This window comes from Pithys albifrons, chromosome 29, assembly GCF_047495875.1.
Source record: "Pithys albifrons albifrons isolate INPA30051 chromosome 29, PitAlb_v1, whole genome shotgun sequence".
Lineage (NCBI taxonomy): Eukaryota > Metazoa > Chordata > Aves > Passeriformes > Thamnophilidae > Pithys > Pithys albifrons.
In genome coordinates, this window is record NC_092486.1 from 922,506 (window position 1) to 940,448 (window position 17,943).

The 17,943-nt window shown below is 60.1% G+C and overlaps 1 protein-coding gene across 6 annotated transcripts in view; it reads right to left on the bottom strand.

Annotated features, from left to right (window-relative positions):
* TET3 (tet methylcytosine dioxygenase 3) overlaps positions 1-17,943 on the bottom strand; it is a 42,662-nt gene that overhangs the window by 15,612 nt on the left and 9,107 nt on the right. For 3 of the 6 annotated variants that reach the window (XM_071578985.1, XM_071578989.1, XM_071578986.1), the window contains exons 2-4: positions 5,987-8,198; positions 1,966-2,056; positions 1,235-1,328 (exon numbers count right to left, since the gene is read on the bottom strand). In XM_071578985.1, the coding sequence (XP_071435086.1) occupies positions 1,235-1,328; positions 1,966-2,056; positions 5,987-8,198 (2,397 nt within the window). Of the gene's footprint in view, positions 1-1,234; positions 1,329-1,965; positions 2,057-5,986; positions 8,199-11,172; positions 11,252-16,656; positions 16,719-17,943 lie in introns of those variants that run through there. The other 3 variants (XM_071578987.1, XM_071578988.1, XM_071578990.1) reach the window with 3 other exon arrangements.

The window sequence follows — 17,943 nt, forward strand, 5'->3', positions numbered from 1 at the left end:
GACTGCAACAGTGGGGCCTGGCAGCTTTGGTGGGGACATGAGGGGGCTGAGTCAATAAACAAACATCTCCTGGGATGGGGGGACTGCAACAGTGGGGCCTGGCAGCTTTGGTGGGGACATGAGGGGGCTGAGTCAATAAATAAACACCTCCTGGGATGGGGGGACCCCCACAGAGGGGCCTGGCAGCTTTGGTGGGGACATGAGGGGGCTGAGTCAATAAACAAACACCTCCTGGGATGGGGGGACCCCCACAGGGGGGCCTGGCTGCTTTAGTGGGGATGTGGGGAGGCCACATCAGCAAACCCTGCCACAGAAAACATCTCCTGGGACAAGGGGAACATAGAAAAGGGTCCTGGCTGCTTTAGTGGGGATGTGGGGAGGCCACATCAGCAAACCCTGCCACAAAAAGCATCTCCTGGGACAAGGGGAACATAGAAAAGGGTCCTGGCTGCTTTAGTGGGGATGTGGGGAGGCCACATCAGCAAACCCTGCCACAGAAAACATCTCCTGGGACAAGGGGAACATAGAAAAGGGTCCTGGCTGCTTTAGTGGGGATGTGGGGGGGCTGAGTTAGGAAACACCACTCCAGTTAACACCTCCTGGGATGGGGGGTGCCCAGAAGAGGGTCCTGGATGCTTTAGTGGGGATGTAGATGGGCTGACTTAGTAAATAAACACCTCCTGGGATGGGGGGATCCCAAAAGCAGGTCCTGGTTTCTTTAGTGGGATGTGGGGGGCGGAATTCAACAAATAAACACCTCCTGGGATGGGGGAACCCAAAAGTGGGTCCTGGCTGCTTTAGTGGGGACATGAGGGGGCCATATCAGCAAACACTGCTCCAATCAACACATTTTGAGATGAGGGAGACACAGAGGAGGGGCCTGGCTGCTTTAATGGGGACAAGGGGGGCTGAGTCAATAAACAAACACCTCCTGGGATGGGGGACCCAACAGTGGGTCCTGGCTGCTCTTGTAGGGATGTGGGTGGGCAAAGCCGTGGGGGTCCCATGGTTGTGCCTCCCCTCATGGGCTTTGGGGTGCAGGCAATGGCTGTGCCAAGGGTGGCAATCCCCACGGAGCTCCCCTGGGGTTGGACACAGCTCTTGCCTTCTCTTTGGCCATTCCAGCCATGCCCACCACGGCCACCACCACTGGGGGACCTCCTTGTCCCCAGGCAGGGGGGCAGGAGCACTGGGGGGCTCCAGGGGGGCACAGGAGTGGGGCACAGGCACTCACCCACTTGGCAATGGGGCAGCCCCGGGAGCTCTTCCCCTCCTTCCCAGTGTAGATGACCTTCTCGATGCGGATGGCCTTGCCCTTCTCGCCATACCTGGGGGGCACAGTCATCAGTCCCCCGTGCTCACCCCACACCCTGAGACCCCTCTAGCCCTCAGGGACCCACAGAAGTTCCCCCTCCACACAACCCCACTTGTCCTCAGGAGACCCCGCTTGCCCTCACAGGACCCCACAGGACCCCACTTGCCATAATGGGGTCCCTCATAGACTCTCACTTGCCCTCACAGGATCCCTTAAAAGCCCCTGTTTTCCTTCACAGGACCCCACTCACCCTCACAAGCCCCCACTCACTCTCACAGGACCCCACTCACCCATATGGGATCCCTGATGGGACCCCACTCACCCTCATGAGCCTCCTCATGGGTCCCCACTCACCCTCATGGGACCCCTCTCACCCTCATAGGACCCCACTCATCCACATGGGATCCCTGATGGGACCCCACTCACCCTCCTGAGCCCCCTCATGGGATCCCTCTCACCCTCACAGGACCCCACTCACCACATGGGACCCTGATGGGACCCCACTCACCCTCCCGAGCCCCCTCATGGGACCCCACTCACCCTCATGGGACCCCTCCTGGCCCCCTCTCTCCCCCTCAGGAACCCTGACTCCCCCAGCAGGTCCCCATGGTGTCCCACAGGGCCCCCTGCCCCCAGGGGAAGGTCCTCACCGCTCCTCCATGAGCTCCCTGATGGATGCCACGGTGGGCCCCGAGCCCAGGTGGGTGTAATACGGCCCCTCATCCTTCTCCACGATTTGCTCTGCAGAAATACCATGGGGGGGTCACAGCTTTTGGAATTTGCACCTCTGCCAGGTGCTCTAAAGGGTTCCACACCCCAAATTCCCTCAAACTGAGCACCAAAAATCAAGGTTCACCTCCCCCTCAAAGCATCGGGGAAGGGGTTCATTAAACAGCCCAGAGGCTCTTCCTCATTTTCTGCTCTGGAAGATGCTCCCAGCACTGAAAAGCCACTGGAAAACCAAGGAAGGGGCGCTCCAACCCACACCTGTTGGCACCTGTCCCATTCAGGAACCCAAAAACCTCCCTGAGCAGCCACAGCCCTGGCAGTGGCCACAGCTCCATCCCAGCTCCAGCTCTGCAGGGATGAGCCCCAGTGGGAAATCCGGATTCCAACCCCCTCCTCATCCCAGCTCTGGTCCTGCTCACAGGGACCAGCCTGGCTGGGTGCTGCCAAAACACGGGATCATTTGGGAGCTGAAAACTATTGCTGCTGCTTTAGGCTTTCCCAGAGGGCTTGGGGATGCTCATGGGATGCTCCGAGTTGGCTGAGCCCGTACAAGGAAGGAGCTGCTGTGCTGGGAAGAGGTGGAAGGATGCCAGGACTATGGGGAAGGATGCTGGGAATATGGAGAAGGATGCTGGGACTATGGGGAAGGATGCTGGGACTATGGGGAAGGATGCTGGGACTATGGAAGAAGGATGCCAGGACTATGGGAAAGGATGCTGGGACTACAGAAGGATGCTGGGACTATGGGGAAGGATGCTGGGAATATGGGGAAGGATGCTGGGAATATGGGGAAGGATGCTGGGACTACAGAAGGATACTGAGACTATGGGGAAGGATGCTGGGACTACAGAAGGATACTGGGACTGTGGGGAAGGATGCTGGGACTGTGGGGAAGGATGCTGGGACTGTGGGGAAGGATGCTGGGACAATGGAGAAGGATGCTGGGACTACAGAAGGATACTGAGACTATGGGGAAGGATGCTGGGACTACAGAAGGATACTGGGACTACAGAAGGATGCTGGGACTATGTAGAAGGATGCTGGGACTGTGGGGAGGGATGCTGGGACTATGGGGAAGGATGCTGGGATTATGGAGAAGGATGCTGGGACTACAGGAGAAGGATGCTGGGACTATGGGAGAAGGATGTTGGGACTGTGGGGAAGGATGCTGGGACTACAGAAGGATACTGAGACTATGGGGAAGGATGCTGGGACTATGGCAGAAGGATGCTGGGACTATGGCAGAAGGATGCTGGGACTGTGGGGAAGGATGCTGGGACTGTGGGGAAGGATGCTGGAACTATGGGGAAGGATGCTGGGACTGTGGGGAAGGATGCTGGGACTGTGGGAAAGGATGCTGGGACTGTGGGGAAGGATGCTGGGACTGTGGGGAAGGATGCTGGGACTGTGGGGAAGGATGCTGGGACTGTGGGGAAGGATGCTGGGATTATTTGGGAAGGATGCTGGGACTGTGGGGAAGGATGCTAGGAACATGGGAGAAGGATGCTGGAGCTACAGGAGGATCATGAGGCTTCAGGAGAACAATACTGGGACTACAGTAGAAGGACAAAGTACAGGAAAAGGATGCCAGGCCTACCAGAGGATACTGTGACAATGGGACAAGGATGCTGGGGCTGCAGGAGATGGACACTGGGGCTGCAGAAGGATCTTTGGGCTACAGGAGAAGGATGCTTGAGATACAGGATGCTGGAGCTATGGAGGAGGATGACTGAGACACAGGACACTGGGACTACAGGAGGATCCTTGGGTTACACATAAGGATGCTGGGGCTACCAGAGAAGGGTGCTGGGGCTACTGGAGAAGGATGCTCAAGATGCAAAAAAAGAGTGGTGGGGCTATGGGACAAGGATACTGGGGACAAGGCAGAAGGATGCTGGGACTGTGGGAGAAGGATGCTGGGGAGAAGGGAGAAGGATGTTGGGGCAACAGGAGGATCCTGAAACTGTGGGATAAGGACACCTGGGCTCAGGGAGGACACTGGGGCTATGAGAGGGGAATGCTGGGACTATAGAAGGATGTTGGGACTATGGGAGAAAGATGTTGGGACTATGGGAGAAAGATGTTGGGACTGTGGAAAAGGGATGGTGAAAATACAGAAGGTTGTTGGGGCTTTGGGAAAGGGATGCTGAAAATACAGAAGGATGCTGGGGCTGTGGGAGGAGGACCCAGGGATTACAGAAGGATGCTGTGGGAGGAGGACCCAGGGATTACAGAGGGATGCTGTGGGAGGAGGACCCAGGGATTACAGAAGGATGGTGTGGGAGGAGGACCCAGGGATTACAGAGGGATGCTGTGGGAAGAGGACCCGGGGATTACAGAGGGATGCTGTGGGAGGAGGACCCAGGGATTACAGAAGGATGGTGTGGGAGGAGGACCCAGGGATTACAGAGGGATGCTGTGGGAGGAGGACCCAGGGATTACAGAGGGATGCTGTGGGAGGAGGACCCAGGGATTACAGAAGGATGGTGTGGGAGGAGGACCCAGGGATTATAGAAGGATGGTGTGGGAGGAGGACCCAGGGATTACAGAAGGATGCTGGGGCTATGTGAGGAGCACCCTGGGATTACAGGAGCAGGACCCTGGCACTGCAGCCCTGCAACCAACACCCCCCCTCACAGCAACACCCCCCTCAGGGCTCTCAGGGCAGAAGGTGCAATGTGGGGAGCACTGGATGCTGCAGGGAGCCCCGGGGGCACAGGGGTGGATCCCTGGCACACCAGGATGCTCCACCACCCCTGGGTCTGGCCTGGCCTCCCACCCCTCTGCTCCAAGCAGCCTGATTTTCATTCCCATCATGTCCAGCTGGCAGGGAGCCAGGGTGAGGAGAAAGCCAGGCTCAGCTGGGCTGCAGCTGCCCAGACATGGATCAATATGGGATGCGTGGCTGATTCCATTTCAGCCTCCAACAGCACCCAATAAAGCACCGAGCCCGACTCCTGCTTCTCCCACAGCTTTTGCTGGAGAAAGCAGAGAGGAGGCAGGAGGGGAATTTCCTCTCTCTCAGCCCCTTAAACCACTCTGGAAAAGGAAAAGCAACTCAAATCCTTTCCTGGCAAATTCCAGCACCAGTTCGAGCACCTCCAGAAAAGCTTTTCCTTTGCTCCCTGAGTTTTGGGCTGATTCCTGGTGTCACTTACAAGCAAATAAATAAATAATCATAAGCCCCACTAATAAAGTGCTGGTTGGTCACAGCCCTAGGCCACCTCTCCAAGCAGCAGGGGGGTCGTTTTTCCAGCTGAATGCTCCAAATCCTCACCCTGCTCCTCCCAGGGAGGACAGCTCTGGTCTAAACTGGGGAGGGAAGATCCAGCTCCCCATGCTCCAGTGACCCCATGCTCAAAGGACCAGGTGGGAATTCTCTAGGACTTGCTGCAAAGTCTAACAAATGCCACCACACACCAAAAAAAAGAACCCAAAAACCCCACAAATCCAAGAGTGGTGATTTTTCAAGCATCCTGGCTGGATTGGCCAGGGAACCAGGCAGCACTCCAGCAGTAAGTATTTCTGCAGGGATAAGCACACATGCTTTGGGTTACTCTGAGTAACCCAAACCAGCTAATTTGGCTAAAAATACCTGGAATAACCAGGTGTGTTTTGGCACAGGGGACCACCATGGATTCATGGGATTCAGCAGAGGGGTTGAGACAAAACCCAAGAGCCCTTTGGTTTGGCTGCTCATCCAACCCCCACTGGCACAGCCAGCAGTGTGGGTGCCACCCCCATGGTGACATGGTGGGTGCCCAGCATTCCCAGTAAAAATACCTGGAGAACAGAAGGCAAAAGGAGCTCCACAGCACTGTTACCATGAGTGCTGCAGACCCTCAAAGAATGCCAGGATTTGCTGGCACTGTGGCATCCAGGAGCAATCCTGGATGACTAAACTCCTGGAAAAGCCACCCCCTGGCACTGCCACTGACTCACCCACGCAGTCGCAGGTGGGGAATTCTGCCTGTGCCCGCTTGGCTGGCGTGTCCAGGAGGCTTTTGGTCGGCGTGTCCAGGTACTTGAGTGGGGACTCCAAAAAGCCGCTCAGGGTCGGGGTCAGCGGCACCTCGTCCTTGGTGGGCGTCCTGTCGGCGTCGTCCACATCTGGGTTTTGGCTTTCCTCAGAGTAAAAACACGTGGTGGACACCACGGTGATAGCACCAGAAGATTCAATTTTGATCTGCTTGGGGGACCGGGCGGTGAAGGGGGGCTCTGTCAGCAGAGCCTTCCCCGGGGACAACGAGCAGCTCTTGGGTGCAGCCTGGGGAGTGCTGCTGGGGGCCGGGGCGGCGGCGGCGGCGGCAGGGGGGGACCCTTGCGGGGCTGGTGCTGGTCCCCCCGGCCCCTCGGCAGCCCCGGGGGTGAGCGGGGCGGGGGCCTCAGGGGGCGGCAGGCTGAAGTTCTCCCCGAATTCAGCTTCAAATTGTCGGATGAGCTCTTCCAACTTGTCGTCCACCATGACGGGAGCTGAGGCGGCCGGCAGGGGCACGGCCGGCGCTTCCTCCGAGCCCGCTGGCGCCGAGTGAATTTGGGGGCCCGCCCCGGGGGCACCCCTTTCCTGAGAGTCGGGAGCCGGGGGGACGCCGTCGGGGGGGTTCGGAGGCGGGGGGCATGCGGCGGGCTGGGGTAGTGCAAGAGGCTGGTGCGGCAGGGCCGGCGGCGGTTCCGTTTGCATCTCCTCAGCGGGGGCTTCGGCGGGGGGTTCGGCGGGCGCCCGAAACCCCTCCAGGCTGATCTGCCAGAGGGGCAGGAAGAGCGGCTGCGAGTCCTTCTGCTTCGCCTTCTTGATCTGCACTTGCTTGCGGAGAGGTTTGGCCGGGGGGGGCTTTTCGGGCGGCGTTTTCTTCTTCTTCTCTTTGGGCTGCTTCTCGGAGGGTTTGGGGGGCACGGCCGGGGCACCAGGAGCCCACCAGCCACTCGGCCGGTCCGGGGGTGTCGCCGCCGCCGCCAGACTTTGCTCGAGGAAGAGGCTGCGCTTGTGGTGGAGATGCTGCTGCAGGACCAGCTGTGTCTTCTTGTGCAGGTCAGGCTCCGGCGGTGCCGGCGGCTGCCGGGGGCCGCCCGGCGCTTCCTTGCCGGGCGCTCGCTCGGGGGGCTCTGCTTTGGGGGCCGTCACTTTGCCGGCCGTAGCGTCGGGTCTCTTGAAGGCTGCCTTGATGTAGTCGTCGGCATTGCCCAGCAGCTGCTCCAGCTCTGCCATGGGGTCTCCAGCCCCCGCCGCCCCCTCGGCCTCCAGCCCCCATGGCGCTGAGAAGTTGCTCCGCGGAGGTGCCGCCCCGAAAAATGGCTCAGGTGCCGCTCCCGGCTCGGGCGGGTAGCGGGGCTCATCCCCTCGCTGCCACACGGCCCCCGGCGGGGCGAGGGGGCCGGGGCCGAAGGGGGTGGCAGGGGGCGGCGTCGGCGGGGGCTGCCCATCGCCCGCGGGCTGCGGCAGGGCGGCCGAGAGCTGCGTGAGGGCTTCGATGGCTATGGCGGTCTGCAGGCTGATGTTCTTCTCCTTGGCGATGGTCAGCGCGCTCTGGGAAAAGGGGAGGCCGTCGGGCGGGCACGGCTCGGCGGCCTCAGGCACCGGCTGGGGGTCGATAGCACCTTCCTGGGGGGCGGGCGGGGGCACGGCGGCATTGCGGGGCTGCGGGGACGCCAGGTCTTCACCCAGAGCCGTCTTGATCTTCTGCTCCAGCCATTCCAGGTAGTCGGGGCACTCGGGGCCGTCGCAGTTGCAGTTGGGGGGCTTCACGCCGTGCTTGGCCAGCGCCAGGGCGGCCTTGAGGGCGTGCAGGTCCTCGCCGCGTGGCACGTCGTCCGCCGCGCCCAGCCCGCCCCGGCTCATCTCCGAGTCGAACTTCTCGTACAGCAGCGACGGCGAGCCCGGCGGCGGGAGCCGGTAGGAGGAAACGGCTTCGGCCACCGCCGAGAAGGCCACCAGGTTCCTGACGTCTTCCAGGTGGGCTTTGCCGACGGTGGGTGGCTGGCCTGGCAACCACCCGCTGGGCTCCATCAGCGCAGTGCCCCCCAGCTCCGGCCGGCCACCGTTCACCAGGCTGAGCCCGCTGCCCTCGTTCAGCCGCCTTTCTTCCACATAATTAATTGGCCCTTCTTCCATTTGGCTTCTGCTGGGTCCATCAACCGCGCTGCCCGCCGAACCTGTCTGTGAGGAGGCACAGAGGACACAGGTGAGATTCGCCCTCCACCACCCACCTGCCGTCACCCCCCAGACTATTTTCTCCCTCTTTTCCTTCAGTCCCACTCTCCCCATCTCTTTCTCTGACCAGAGAAATGAAGACATGGACAAGCCATGGGAAAAAGTAATTGCTGATGGCAAAGCCACGCAGGGCTTGCCCAGCTGAGCAAGGACCAGCTCCACCAGGCAGGCGGCCGCTCCACCATGCCGTCCCCGCGCCGCCCACGTCCCCACCCGCCACCCCTTTCGAAATCGCTCACGGCAGGCTCGGGATTTCCATCGCACGCCGAGGGCGAGACACGCTGGGGTGGGACAGGAGGGAGTCCCTGGCACTGCTGGCACAGTTTGCACCAGTGAAGGACGCGGCACAGGGAGGAGAGAGAGGGGTTTTTAGGCCCGGTGCCCGAGGTAAACATCCTGGCCGGGAGCAGCCGGCCTTTGCCGGGGGCCACGGCACAGCAGGAAGCCGCCGAGTTGGCTACGCCGGTGCCAGGGGCTGCTCTCACCTCGAATAACCCGGTGTCTGTATCAACACGGCCGGCCAGGACCTCTGGCAGCGCCAGGTGGCAGTGCCGGCGGCACCAGCCGCGTGCCAGGGACAGAGCAAACCCGCCTGCCCACGCCGGTGCAAGGTGGTGGTACCCAGGGAGCCCATCAGCACAGCCTCTGGGGTGCACACCCTGCTTAAGACCCTCCCAGGGGTATTGCCAGAGATGGGGGGACTTTCTGTGCCCTGTGGCTCTGGCTCTCTGGGACGGGGATTCCGGTGCTCCGGCAGCCAGGAGTGCCGGGCGTTGGCAGCGCATTGAGCCATTTGCCGATAACCAGGGGGAGCTTCCGGCAAGCTAAAAATACACCACAGTTTGCTGGAAAAACCATGCCAAAGCAAGCAGAGGCTGTGGGCAGAGCTTCCTGCCGCTGGATGGGGCCGGCACCGGCTGTGGGAAAGATCCGGAGCTCAGACTCAGCGGGGACACCCCGAGTTACAAGTGTCTGCTCTGAGTTACAAGTCCCAGCTCTGAGTTACAAGTCCCAGCTCTGAGTTACAAGTCCCAGCTCAGAGTTACAAGTTACAGCTCAGAGTTATAAGTTACAGGTATACCTTACACGTCATTGCTCTGAGTTACAAGTTACAGCCCTGAGTTACAAGTTACAGCCCTGAGTTACAAGTTACAGGTCCGAGTCACAAGTCACAGCTCCCAGTCACAAGTCACAGCTCCCAGTTACAAGTCACAGCTCCCAGTCACAAGTCACAGCTCCCAGTCACAAGTCACAGCTCCCAGTTACAAGCCAAGCTCCCAGTAAGGGCTGGTGTCCAAGCCAGCTGTCCCTGTGGGGCTGTTGGTGTCGGAGCCGTGTTTAACCCTTCAGCCACCGGTCCCGTGGCTTCAGCACCGCGCCCGTCACCTCCACAGTGAGAGCGTGAGCAGAGCCACGCTCGGATCCCACGCCGGAGATAAGAACGCTGCTGACTCCGGCAAAACCCTCCAGCTGGAGGAACCACTCCCAGCACGATTCTATCGCAAAAATCCCGGGTGTGAGGGGGGAACTCCCAGGGGGGTACAGCACAAGCCACGGCACAGGGCTCACCCCGGTGCTGCCGCGGGTTTGGAGGGGCTCGGGTGCCCTCGCAGCAGCCGCGGAGCCGCGGGCGATGGGACCGGTCCGGCAGGTCTGGGGAGAAAGTGCTTGGCCCCCGACAGACCGCGCAGCCCGGGCAGGGTGGGGACAACACGCCCCCGCTCTCCTTTGCAAGGCACGGCAGAAACAGCCCCGCCCGTCCTTCCTACGCCGTCATCTTCCTCCTCCTCCTGCCCAGCCAAAGGGGTTTTTCCCAAGCGGCGCGTTGGAGATAAACACCCCGAGCCCCCTCCGAGAGCCCTGAAGTGTCACAGCGGTGACGCCAGCCCGGGGAAATGATGACAAACCTGTTTTGCTCCGGGTGGGAGCGGCCGCCGGCCTGAGGGTCTTCCCAGGGGGAAGAACCTGCTGGGGAAGGAGAGGGGGAGCCCCACAAACCAGTCCGGGGCCAGGGAGGCACCCCGGGCTGCTCCACCCCATAAACCGCACCATGGATCCGGGCTGGGGATGCAGGAATACAGTTCACCCTGAGCATTCCCAGACGCTCCTAAAGGGTTAATCCGAAAGGCACAACCCTCCCCAAATCAGTGGAGGAAAAAACATCCCATATGTATATATAAATATATAAAACATAATCGCTTTTTCCTGACTCTCTCATCCAGCTCCTTTTGTTCCCGGCCCTGTGGGATGGGAGATGGAAAGACCTCGCGGCTTCCCCCCGAAAATCGATTCCCCTCCCCATCCCAACACATTCCAGCCGCATCCACAGAAATCCCCCCCTCCATCACTGCCGTGGGCGCCTATTCGGCCCGTTTTCCCTGGAAAAAGTACTGCCTACCCAAACCTCCTCCCATTCAGGCCGGGAAAGGATAAAAGCTGGGGAGGGGACGCGGCGGGGGAAGGGGGGGGAATAAATTAAAATAAAGATAAAACCAAGTGCTTTGGATTAATTCAGCCGCTCCTGCACGGCCCCTTCTGAACTCCCCCCCACAAAAGCGGGGAGAAACCCTTTGAGGTCGAAAACACTTATTTTTTTAATCTATTTTCCCTCTTTTTTAATTTGTTTTACCCCGCGGTTTAAATGCCTTAAACAGAGGGAAGAAAAAAAAAAAAGAGAAGAACCACAGAGGCAGAGCCCGGCTTGGAGCGTGTCCAGCCTGGGCTGCGCTCCCTGGGAGCAGCCGGGAGCGGGGCGTGGGGCGGTGCGGGGCAGTGCGGGGCCGTGCGGGGAGGTGCGGGGCAGTACGAGGCCGGTGCGGGGCCAGTGCGGGGCCAGTGCGGGGCCGGTGCGGGGCCGTGCGGGGCCGGTGCGGGGCCGTGCGGGGCGGTGCGGAGCCGGCGCTGCCCGGGCGGCACTTACGTGGTGCGGGGCGGGAGGCGAAGGCGACGCGGGCCCGTCCGGGGAGCAAAGAGGGACCGGAGCGAGTTGTTGGAGCCGCGGCCGCCCCGGCCCTCCCCGCCCCCTGCCAAGGCAGCTGCAGGAGCCATTAGTGCCGGCGCGGCGCGCACGTAGGGATGGAGGGATGGAGGGATGGATGGATGGACACACGGACGGACGGACAGACTGCCTCGGCCTCGGCCGGGCCCCCTGAACAGCCTCGACCCCCGCGGGGGCATGGGGGGACCCCGACCCCTGAGACGGAGGGGAGGGATGGATATGGCTGCTACAGCTGGGAATGGTGGCACTATAGATCCTGCTTCCCTATGGATCCCACTGCCTTATGGATCCTGCTCCCCTATGGATCCCACTGCCTTATGGATCCTGCTCCCCTATGGATCCCACTGCCCTATGGATCCTGCTCCCCTATGGATCCCACTGCCTTATGGATCCTGCTCCCCTATGGATCCCACTGTCTTATGGATCCTGCTCCCCTATGGATCCCACTGCCCTATAGATCCTGCAGCCCTATGGATCCCATTGCCCTATAGATCCTGCTTCCCTATGGATCCTACTGCCCTATAGATCCTGCTCCCCTATGGATCCCACTGCCCTATAGATCCTGCTCCCCTATGGATCCCACTGCCTTATGGATTCTGCTTTCCTATGGATCCCACTGCCTTATGGATCCTACTCCCCTATGGATCCCACTGCCCTATGGATCCTGCTCCCCTATGGATCCCACTGCCCTATAGATCCTGCTCCCCTATGGATCCCACTGCCCTATAGATCCCACTGCCCTATAGATCCTGCAGCCCTATAGATCCCACTGCCCTATGGATCCTGCAGCCCTATAGATCCAGTGACCCAGATATCCAGCAATCCATATATTCAGCAATCTAATCTATCCAGCAACCACACACACCCAGCAACCCCATACAACCAAACCCTGTATCTGCAGCAATCTTACACATCCAGCGACCTGCACATCCAGTAATCCTACACATCCAGCAACAAATAATATCCATCAGTTTATATGTTTAGCATCTTACATACTCCACAATCCCATATATCCAGCAGATCCATAATTCAGCAAACCTAAACACTCATCAGCCCTAAATATCTAAGTTCTATATTCCAAGTCATGGGACCTATACATCCAGTCCATATATCCAGCAACTCTACACATCCAGCAACCCTTCCTGTCCAGCACCCCTGAATATCCAGCAGCCCTGTATAATCAACTATCTTATACATCCAGCAAGCTGCACACCCAGAAACCCAACACATCCAGCAACTCATTTTATCCACCAACACATATACCCCACAATCCCATATATCCAGCACCTTGAACACTCAGCAACCCTGAATTCCTGAGTCCTACATACCCAGCAGCCCGACATACAGCAAGCTACACATCCAACTGCCCTATGTGGCCAGGCCTCAGGCCTGTGCATCCAAATCCCAAAGCAGCCTAAAACCGACCCAAAAAATGGGAGGAGCTGGGTCCCCATAGGGACAGACACCCACCCACCCACCATCCATCCCTTCCTCCACCCCTTCATCCATCCATGCATCCATGCATGCATCCATCCACGCACCCACCCATCCATCCATCCCTTCATCCATCCATCCATCCATCCATCCATCCATCCATCCATCCATCCATCCATCCCTTCATCCATCCATCCATCCATCCATCCTTCATCCATCCATCCATCCATCCATCCATCCATCCATCCATCCATCCATCCATCCATCCATCCATCCATCCTTCCAACAGTCCAAGCTGTTCCAAACCCTCTTTCCTCCTTTGTTTTTCCTTTTTCTCCCTCTTTTCCAAATCATTCCTTTCCACCTCCTTTCTGGGTCATAGGAAAACCAAACCAAATCCCCACAAAGCCAGCACAGCAAGGAGTTTAAACCCCTCATCCTCCACAAACACCCGTTCCCTTCACCAGGACCCCAAAAACTCCCCAAAACTATTATTTTGGGGGTTGTCACACCCTTTGGCAGGAGCCAAACGGGAGCCACAGAGAGCAGATGAACTCGGCACACACATCACGGCTCAGGAAACGCCGGTGCAAAGAACACTCTGTTTGATTAGAAGTGCGGAAAATCGGGAGGCTGGTGGGAATGCCGAGGTGTTCCCGGTGGCACCGGGGGGGCCACAGGGCACCGTGTGCCGGGGCTGTGGTGAGGGCACGGCCGGGAGCTCCGGAGGTCAGCAGGAGCCGCTGCCAGCGGCAGCACGGGCCGGCCAAGAGCTCCCTTGGCTGCCGGCCCCGCTCCGGTGGAGCCCGGCCAGGCCCGGCACTCGCATTGTGGTTTTCCTCCTCTGGCAACAACTCCCAGGGATCCTCCATCGGGATGATGGGCTGGGGGGCACTGCGGGGGAAGCCCCGAGAATCCCTGGGAATCCCTGAGCGTGCAGAGACCCTACAGTAACAACCCGTCCCGGTGGTGCCACCGCAGGGATTTGCCAGGGAAGGGAATGCTGCTGGAACCACACGGGATTGATGCTCCTGGGGGGCAATGCCTCAAACCACCAGGCCCCAAGACATGGGAATGCTCTTCCCAATCCCAAACCACCGCCATGGCCCCCGGTGCTGTGGAGACAGGCCGGAGAGGAGCTGAACGGCGCAATGACCTAAATCCATGCTCAACACCCGTGAAAATGGAAAGATCAAGGAAACCTGGGAATCCCGAGCGCCGAGTGGGATCAGCCATCCCCCCGGTGCCCCCCGGCCGGGGTACCCACCGCGCCGGCCCGCGGTCCCGCTGCCTGCCGCCGCCACGGGCAGCCACCGCTGCCTCTCCCGCCTTGTTTTCCAAGCTGTTTCCATGGCCCCGGCTGACCCCGGCGCTGGGTCTGAGCCGCTCGCTCCTGTCCTCATTTAGCCCGGAGAAAAGCCGGAATAGCGGCGATGCCGAGGCAGCTGAGCCGATTTACGCCCCGGGAAGCCCAGCTCTGCTTTACTCCAGCCCCAGGAGCGCCTTCGGGGACCCCCATGGTTGTCATCCCTTTCTGGATGGTGCTGGAGCAACTATTCCACCTTTTCCTTCTCACTGAGCTGGCTGAACACGACACAGTCCCTCTCCCAGCACAGTCCTGCTCCCAGCTCCTGCACCGGCATCCTGCCAGCACCAGGAGCTTCCAAGGGATGTGGGGGATCTTTTTCCAGGCAGAAAAACATTTATTCCCATCTCCATCATTCTCATTTTCTCCAGGAAAAGTGTTTTCCCTTTTGGAAGGGATGCTTGGGGTATGGATGCGCAGGGTGGGAATGCTCACAGTGGGGATGCTCGGGGTTGGGACACTGAGAGCAGGGATGCTGGATTGGGAATGCTCAGCGAGGGGATGCTTGGGGCAGGAATGCTTGGAGTGGGCACAAGATGTTTGGGGTGAGGACGTTTGGAGCAGGGACATTTGGAGCAGGGACGTTTGGAGCAGGGACATTTGGAGCAGGGACGTTTGGGGCAGGGACGTTTGACGCAGGGACGTTTGGGGCAGGGACGTTTGGGGCAGGGACACTTGGGGCAGGGACACTTGGGGGCAGGGACACTCAGAGCAGGGACACTCAGAGCAGGGATGTTTGGGGCAGGGATGTTTGAGGCAGGGATGTTTGAGGCAGGGATGTTTGAGGCAGGGACACTTGGGGCAGGGATGTTTGGGGCAGGGACACTTGGGGCAGGGACGTTTGGGGCAGGGACGTTTGGGGCAGGGACACTCGGAGCAGGGACACTCAGAGCAGGGATGTTTGGGGCAGGGATGTTTGGGGCAGGGACGTTTGGGGCAGGGATGTTTGGGGCAGGGACATTTGAGGCAGGGATGTTTGAGGCAGGGATGTTTGGGGCAGGGATGTTTGAGGCAGGGATGTTTGGGGCAGGGACACTTGGGGGCAGGGACGTTTGGGGCAGGGACACTCAGAGCAGGGACACTCAGAGCAGGGATGTTTGGGGCAGGGACGTTTGGGGCAGGGATGTTTGGGGCAGGGATGTTTGGGGCAGGGATGTTTGGGGCAGGGACACTCGGAGCAGGGACATTTGGGGCAGGGACACTCGGAGCAGGGACATTTGGGGCAGGGACACTCGGAGCAGGGAAGCCCAGCCATGTGGTGAGGCGAGCAATGCCCCAGCCATGCTCCCACCGGAGCAGTTTTGGGCAGCAGGATGCCCGAGCCAAGCCACGGCGTGTGTCCCCACCACGGCGTGTGTTCCCAGCGCGGCACCAAGCCGAGCCGGGAGCCGCCAGTTGGCACAGGCAGGGGGAAAGGCTGGGAGAGGCTTGGCACGGCTCGGAGCCGCATCAGGATGCCGGCTCCGGGCGGACAGGGAGGCAGCTGAGCTGCTGAAAGGGAAAAGGAGGAGGAAAAAAAAAACCGAGGCGCTATTTTTGTTTCTCAAAGCAGTTTTTTCCTCAAACACAGCTGGATCCTCTCGTGCCGGCGCTCCCGGATTGGCACCGGGGCCGGCGCGGCACAGCCGGATTGCTGTGTCTGCTCTGACCATGGGGAAGGGGAAGGAGGGTGGGGAAGAAGAGGAAAGGGAAGAAAGGGAAGAGGAAGATGGGGGGAAGAGGAAGAAGGGGAAGAGGAAGAAGGGGAAGAGGAAGAAGGGGAAGAGGAAGAAGGGGAAGAGGAAGAAGGGGAAGAGGAGGACGTAGAGGAAGGAGAAAAGGGGAAGAGGAAGGAGACTAAAGTGAAGAGGGAAGAAGTGAAGGGGAAGGAGATAAAGGGAAAGAAGGAAAAAGGCAAAGTGAAGGGGAAGGGGAAGGCAAAAGGGAAGGGGAAGAAGAGAAAGATGGAATGTGGAAGACAAAGAAGGGGATGGAGAGAAATGGGAAGAAAGAAGGAGAGAAATGGGATGGGGAAGGACAAGAAGGGGAAGAAGAGGAAGATGGGGAAGGGGAGGAAGGGAGACAATGGGAAGAATGGGGAGAGGGCAGGGAGGACAGTGTCAGGGACAGGGAGGAAGGGGTCAGGAAGGAAGAGGACCCATCTGGAAAGGAAGGGGCCTCTCCTGGCCTCCCACCAGGCCTGGCAGCATTTCCCATCCCACTGCAGCTGCCCCCACGGGGCTGGGCCCCACGGCACACCCCACTGCCAGCATTCCCCTGGGACCAGGCTCAGCCCCTTCCTGGCACCCCCACGAGCGCCCAGTGGGGACATTCCCACTGTACCAACTGCTTTGCATTGCAAATCAGGTGGGAAAAGTCAGATTTTGGGAGGCAAGAAGGAAGGCCGCCCTGCACCCACGTGCTGAGCAAACTCCACCCCAATTTCCAAACCTTTGCCCCCTGCTTTGAGCAGGGGAGGGGTCCCTACACTCTCCCGGTCCCCCAGGTCAGGGGTGGGCCACCCAGCACCGAAGGGTGCTCATAGAATCATAGAATGAACTGGGTTGGAAGAGACCCATCAAGTCCAACCCTCAGCTTCTCTCCAGGTCATCCCCATCTCGTCATACCTGCGGGATGCTGCAGGGCCCGCCCTCCCCGGGCCAGGGGGATCCTCACGCCGACACCGCGGTGCCGCCCGGCCCGACCCTCGGCACAGAAGCAGCAGGAGGAGGAAGAGGAGGAGAAGAGTCGCATGTGCCGCCGCCCTCCCTCCCTCCCACCCGGCAAGCACGGGCAAGTCGGCGGCGCGACGGCCGGCGGGCAGGAGCCGCGAGATGAGTGGGAGCCGCGCCTGCCCCATCGCGGAGCCGGGAAAACGCCGCCTCTGCCAAACCCAGAGCTGGTTTCACCACCACGACCCGTTCCCCGTGGGGAGAAGCATCTCGTGGCAGGTGGGAGATGTGACCCCTCTGGATGGAATCCCTTTTCCCAAGCCGGAGGAAGGCGTGTGGTGCGGAAAACACGCGTTGGGCATCAGCAAAACTGCACCACATTGTGCAAATAAAAAAACCATCTTTTTCTGCCCCAAAATTTCAAGCAGTCCCGCTATCCCGCTGCCTCCCCGGGGGTCGGAGCCGCTGAGTCAGCACCGGCACTGCTGAGTCACCGCAGCCACCTCAGCGTGACGCCAACGATGAGCTCAGCGCGGGGGCTTCGGCATCGCCACACTCACCAGCACTGCTGCCAGGCTTCTGCCAGCACCTCTGCCAGCAGTTTGGCACCTCACCGGCTCTTCCCTGCTAAAACCTCACCCATTCCCAAAACCACAGCAAATGACATTGCCGAGAATCCAAGGAAACACGACCGACAAAGGGTGAGGAGCGGGGGAAGCCAGCGACGCTTCCAACTCTCCCACTCTCCATCCCGTGCCGTGGTCCTCTCCCAAAACACCTCACCAAGGACCACCCACGACTCGCATCCTCCCCATCCCGCTCGCCAGAGGAGGCACGGGAATGATGAGAGAGGGGAAAAACAAAGTCTGACTGTGGCTTTTCCTCCCCTCGCTCGGGTCATCGGCACGGCGGGGGAAGCGCCGCCGCCGCCTCCGGCTTCCCCGGCCCGGTGACGGGCTGGTGACTCACGGGAGGAGCGGGGAAGGCAGAGCGCACCCGGCCCTCGTGTTTGTAAACCTAAAATAGCCATGTGCGGGCAGGCAGCGTGCTCAGAAGGGCAGGGAATGGGCTCAGGAGGGCAGGGAATGGGCTCAGAAGGGCAGGGAATGGGCTCCAGAGGGCAGGGAATGGGCTCTGGAGGGCAGGGACGGGCTCCGGAGGGCAGGGAATGGGCTCAGAAGGGCAGGGAATGGGCTCTGGATGGCAGGGAATGGGCTCTGGAGGGCAGGGAATGGGCTCTGG